The sequence below is a fragment of the Oncorhynchus masou genome, unplaced genomic scaffold (assembly GCF_036934945.1).
Source record: "Oncorhynchus masou masou isolate Uvic2021 unplaced genomic scaffold, UVic_Omas_1.1 unplaced_scaffold_13091, whole genome shotgun sequence".
NCBI classification, from domain to species: domain Eukaryota; kingdom Metazoa; phylum Chordata; class Actinopteri; order Salmoniformes; family Salmonidae; genus Oncorhynchus; species Oncorhynchus masou.
In genome coordinates this window covers 1-5,851 of record NW_027002952.1, presented here as the reverse complement: position 1 = coordinate 5,851, position 5,851 = coordinate 1, and the positions used below count along the sequence as shown (strand labels likewise).

The 5,851-nt window shown below is 45.8% G+C and overlaps 1 protein-coding gene across 1 annotated transcript; it reads left to right on the top strand.

The window, feature by feature from the left end:
* Window positions 1–10: 10 nt before the first annotated feature.
* On the top strand, window positions 11–1,434 carry LOC135530272 (prenylcysteine oxidase 1-like). Its single transcript, XM_064958623.1, has 3 exons — window positions 11–40; window positions 553–707; window positions 837–1,434. The coding sequence occupies exons 2-3, from the start codon at window positions 571–573 to the stop codon at window positions 1,135–1,137; spliced, it is 438 nt and encodes a 145-aa protein (XP_064814695.1). The 5' UTR covers window positions 11–40; window positions 553–570; the 3' UTR covers window positions 1,138–1,434.
* The last annotated feature ends 4,417 nt before the right edge of the window (window positions 1,435–5,851 follow it).

Genomic DNA, 5,851 nt, shown 5'->3' with positions numbered 1-5,851 from the left:
GAGTCAGCTTCAAAACTCAGAAAGCCACCCAAGATGATAGGTAAACCAATCCCAGTCCAGACTACACATTCCATTTTCTTTTTCAATGGCATCCAGTGAGGGAGGTTCAAAAACAACCATTAATTTAGTTCCATTGGTCCAGAGAGTATTTATATTTCAGAGGACCCATATTTATGACACATTTTTTCACTTGTGAATGTATCATTTCACTCCCCTTGGATTTTGAATGACATTGTAGAGCTGTGGTTGGAGCGGGCATCGGTGGCACTGCAACAGCTTACTTCGTGAGACAGTGGTGAAGTTCGATGTGTTTGAGCCAGGCACTGTGGTGGAGAGGGGGGTGGGGACTGGCCACCCAGAATATCGCGGGAAATTCAGGTACTTGGCGGGGGCCAGTTCTCAACCCTAAACCTGCACATGAAGCACTTGAAAAACTAAGTGAGACATGTTAGCCTATCAGAAATACACTTGTTTGTTCCTGAAAGAGTGCTGTACATGTGCACAGATGAACTAATATGACACCCATCTATATTTCTCCCCTGTTTATCTCAGGTCTTTCCCAGAGATGCGATGTCCCATGGAAAGGAGCTTACCTTTGAAGAGAGTGACTGGTTTATTGTGAACTTTCTGCACCTGCTTCAGCAGTACAGGTTCAACTTACTGCTGATGCAAATGTGGGTGGACAGTGTTCCGGACAAGTTCATGAGGTGAGACTTTAGTTTCTGCTACCTGTCTATTTACAGTACAGCAGTCAAAACCTTTAGTATGAAATAAACATGTTATTAATGAGAGAATGCTAATTGTAGGTAGGTGATGTTTTGATTCTTGTTTTACAGAATCTACCAGCAGTTCAGCTACTCCTTCACCAGTGTGGAGAAGCTCCTGCATGCAATGGGTGGTGACGGTTTCCTCACACTAGCCAATCAGATCCTGGAGGCGGCCATGTTGGGGGAGGACATTTCTCAGAGCTTCCTCAACGACGTCGTGGCACCTGTGAATTATGGCCAAAGTGTCCGCACCAGTGTTTTTTCAGGGTGCGTTTTTAACAAAAGACTTAAGTTCGATAAGTGGTTTCGAGTGCTCTTATGTGGCCATCCAATGAAAACTAGTGACAGGAAGTTCGGCCCTTTTTACTGACTCAGGTTCTTTCAAATTGTTGAGTCAAAAGAACGACTCATTTAGTTCATTTGATTCAGTATTGCCCAGAACACGCAGGACCCTCCTGAAACAATAATGATTCTACAAATCAAATCAAATCAAATTTATTTGTCACATACACATGGTTAGCAGATGTTAATGCGAGTGTAGCGAAATGCTTGTGCTTCTAGTTCCGACAATGCAGTAATAACCAACAAGTAATCTAACTAACAATTCCTAATCTACTGTCTTATACACAGTGTAAGGGGATAAAGAATATGTACATAAGGATATGAGTGAGTGATGGTACAGAGCAGCAAAGGCAAGATACAGTAGATGGTATCAGTACAGTATATACATGTGAGATGAGTATGTAAACAAAGTGGCATAGTTAAAGTGGCTAGTGATACATGTATTACATAAGGATGCAGTCGATGATATAGAGTACAGTATATAGGTATGCATATGAGATGAATAATGTAGGGTAAGTAACATTATATAAGGTAGCATTGTTTAAGTGGCTAGTGATATATTTACAACATTTCCCATCAATTCCCATTATTAAAGTGGCTGGAGTTGAGTCAGTGTCAGTGTGTAGGCAGCAGCCACTCAATGTTAGTGGTGGCTGTTTAACAGTCTGATGGCCTTGAGATAGAAGCTGTTTTCAGTCTCTCGGTCAGCTTTGATGCACCTGTACTGACCTCGCCTTCTGGATGATAGCGGGGTGAACAGGCAGTGGCTCGGGTGGTAGATGTCCTTGATGATCTTTATGGCCTTCCTGTAACATCGGGTGGTGTAGGTGTCCTGGAGGGCAGGTAGTTTGCCCCCGATGATGCGTTGTGCAGACCTCACTACCCTCTGGAGAGCCGCTTACGGTTGAGGGCGGAGCAGTTGCCGTACCAGGCGGTGATACAGCCCGCCAGGATGCTCCTCGATTGTGCCTCTGTAGAAGTTTGTGAGTGCTTTTGGTGACAAGCCGAATTTCTTCAGCCTCCTGATGTTGAAGAGGCGCTGCTGCGCCTTCTTCATGATGCTGTCTGTGTGAGTGGATAATTCAGTTTGTCTGTGATGTGTATGCCGAGGAACTTAAAACTTGCTACTCTCCACTACTGTTCCATCGATGTGGATAGGGGGTGTTCCCTCTGCTGTTTCCTGAAGTCCACAATCATCTCCTTAGTTTTGTTGAGTGTGAGGTTATTTTCCTGACACCACACTCCGAGGCCCTCACCTCCTCCCTGTAGGCCGTCTCGTCGTTGTTGGTAATCAAGCCTACCACTGTTGTGTCGTCCTGCAAACTTGATGATTGAGTTGGAGGCGTGCGTGGCCACTGCAGTTGTGGGTGAACAGGGAGTACAGGAGAGGGCTCAGGAACGCACCCTTGTGGGGCCCCAGTGTTGAGCATCAGCGGGGAGGAGATGTTGTTACCTACCCTCACCACCTGGGGGCGGCCCGTCAGGAAGTCCAGTACCCAGTTGCACAGGGCGGGTCGAGACCCAGGGTCTCGAGCTTGATGACGAGCTTGGAGGGTACTATGGTGTTGAATGCCGAGCTGTAGTCGATGAACAGCATTCTCACATAGGTATTCCTCTTGTCCAGATGGGTTAGGGCAGTGTGCAGTGTGGTTGAGATTGCATCGTCTGTGGACCTATTTGAGTGGTAAGCAAATTGGAGTGGGTCTAGGGAGTCAGGTAGGGTGGAGGTGATATGGTCCTTGACTAGTCTCTCAAAGCACTTCATGATGACGGAAGTGAGTGCTACGGGGCGGTAGTCGTTTAGCTCAGTTACCTTAGCTTTCTTGGGAACAGGAACGATGGTGGCCCTCTTGAAGCATGTGGGAACAGCAGACTGGTATAGGGATTGATTGAATATGTCCGTAAACACACCACACTACAAGCCTTGTTCACCATAGCACGGGTTTATTGGAGCTGTCATTTTGGACTAAGACTTATAAAAGTGTGCTTCTAACAATGTAGGCCTACATTTGTGATTGCTAGGCATACATATACAATATTTCTTGATACCTTTGAAATGAAGTCTATAGATGTGTCAGCAACCGGACTAGATTGTGGATGACTCTTGGCGGAATGCAATTGCTTGACTGCCGCGAGGGATTAGTACAATATCGTTCGATGCAACCCCCCAAACAATGATTTGTTCTCGCGTTCAAGCTTGTTGAGCAGAGAGGCAGGCTCTATGTTTTGGTTCTACAAAGTTGTGTCCATCATAACATTCAATAATAAATTAATTCCAGTCATTCTTGCACCATGCAATCAATTATCAGTGTCTTTTATCTTCTCTTTGCTGCCTGCTGCATTATACATTTTCCTGTGCACACTGATAGACAGTTGGTGGTCGTAGCACGTCTCTGGAGACGCTGAGTCGGGAAGCACTTATTAATCCTGCTGTATTCATTGCAGCCAGCAGGACAAACAAACAACTCAAATGAACGATGAGTCAGTAAAAAGAGTAGTTCAGAAATAACTAATTGTTTACAAACTCACATCACTATTGAAAACATAAGGGAACTGAACTAATCTTGCGAAATGTGTGATGTGATGTCTCCAGAGGTGGTGTCACTTAGCAGGGGCAGACCCATGCCCCGGTCTGCTAACTACTAGCTTGTTTAGCCCCGACCTACTAACTGTTAGCGTGTAAACATTGGTCTGAATTGCCGTGTCCCCAGTCAGCCCAACCACTCACTGGACCCATATGTTCACTTGGCTACGCATGCCTCTCTCTAATATCAATATACCTCATCCACTGCTGTCCTGGTTAGTGATTGCTGTCTTATTTCAATGTAGAGCCTCTAGCCCTGCTCAATATGCCTTAACCAACCATGTTGTTCCACCTCCTACATATGCGATGACATCACCTGGTTTAAACGTCTCTATAGAGACTATATCTCTCTCATCATTACTCAATGTCTAGGTTTACCTCCAATGTACTCACATCCTACCGTACCTTTGTCTGTACACTATGCCTTGAATCTATGCTATCGTGCCCAGAAACCTGCTCCTTTAACCCTCTGTTCCGAACGTGCTAGATGGCCAGTTCGTATAGCCTTTAGCTGTACCCTTATCCTACTTCTCCTCTGTTCCTCTGGTGATGTAGAGATTCATCCAGGTCCTGCAGTGCCTCGCTCCACTCCCCAGGTGCTCTTGTAAAAGTATAACTTTAGACCGTCCCCGCCCATACCCGGGAGCGAACCAGGGACCCTCTGCACACATCAACAACAGTCACCCACGAAGCATCATTACCCATCGCTCCACAAAGCCGCGGCCCTTGCAGAGCAAGGGGAACTACTACTTCAAGGGTCTCAGAGCAAGTGACGTCACCGATTGAAACGCTATTTACCGCGCACCGCTAACTAAGCTAGCTGTTTCGACATCCGTATCCGTTACACTCTCATTTGTTGACTTCAGTAACCGAAAAAGCCTTGGTTTCATGCATGTTAACATTAGAAGCCTACTCCCAAGTTTGTTTTACTCACTGCTTTAGTACACTCTGCCAACCCGGATATCTTAGCCGTGTCTGAATCCTGGCTTGAAAACCACCAAAAACCCTGAAATCTCCATCGCTAACTATAACATTTTCCACCAAGATAGAACTGCCAAAGGGGGCGGTGTTGCAATCTACTGCAAAGATAGCATGTAGAGTTCTGTCATACCATCCAAGTCTGTACCCAAACAATTTTAGCTTCTACTTCTAAAAATGCACCTTTCCAGAAACAAGTCTCTCACTGATGCCGCTTGCTATAGACCTCCCTCTGCCCCCAGCTGTGCCCTCGATACCATATGTGAATTGATTGCCCCCATCTATCTTCTGAGCTCGTGCTACTAGGTGACCTAAACTGGGACATGCTTAACACCCCAGCCATCCTACAATCCAAGCTTGATGCCCTCAATCTCACACAAATTATCAATGAACCTACCAGGTACAACTCCAAATCCGTAAACACGGGCACCCTCATAGATGTCATCCTAACTAACTCGCCCTCCTAATACACCTCTGCTGTTTTCAATCAAGATCTCAGCGATCACGGCCTCATTGCCTGCATCCGCAATGGGTGTAGCGACCAAACGACCACCCTCATCACTGTCAAATGCTCCCTGAATAACACTTCTGCAAGCAGGCCTTTCTAATCGACCTGGCTGGGATATCCTGGAATTACATTGACCTCATCCCGTCAGTAGATGATGCCTGGCTATTCTTTAAAAGTGCCTTCCTTACCATCTTAAATAAGCATGCCCTATTAAAAAATGTAGAACTAGGAATAGATATAGTCCTTGGTTCACTCCAGACATGTCTGCCCTTGACCAGCACAAAAACATCCTGTGTTCTGCATTAGCATCGAATAGCCCCCGTGATATGCAAATTTTCAGGGAAGTGAAGAACAAATATACACAGGCAGTTAGGAAAGCTAAGGCTAGCTTTTTCAAACAAAAATTTGCATCCTGTAGTACTAACTCCAAAAGTTCTGGGACACTGTAAAGTCCATTGAGAATAAGAGCACCTCCTCCCAGCTGCCCACTGCACTGAGGCTAGGAAACACTGTCACTATAGATTGATAATTTCATTAAGCATTCTCTCTACGGCTGGCCATGGCCTTCGACCTGGCTACTCCCTACCCCGGTCAACTGCCCGGCACTCCTTCAAAGCACCCACCATTTCTCCTTCACCCAAATCCAGTTAGCTGATGTTCTGAAAGAGCTGC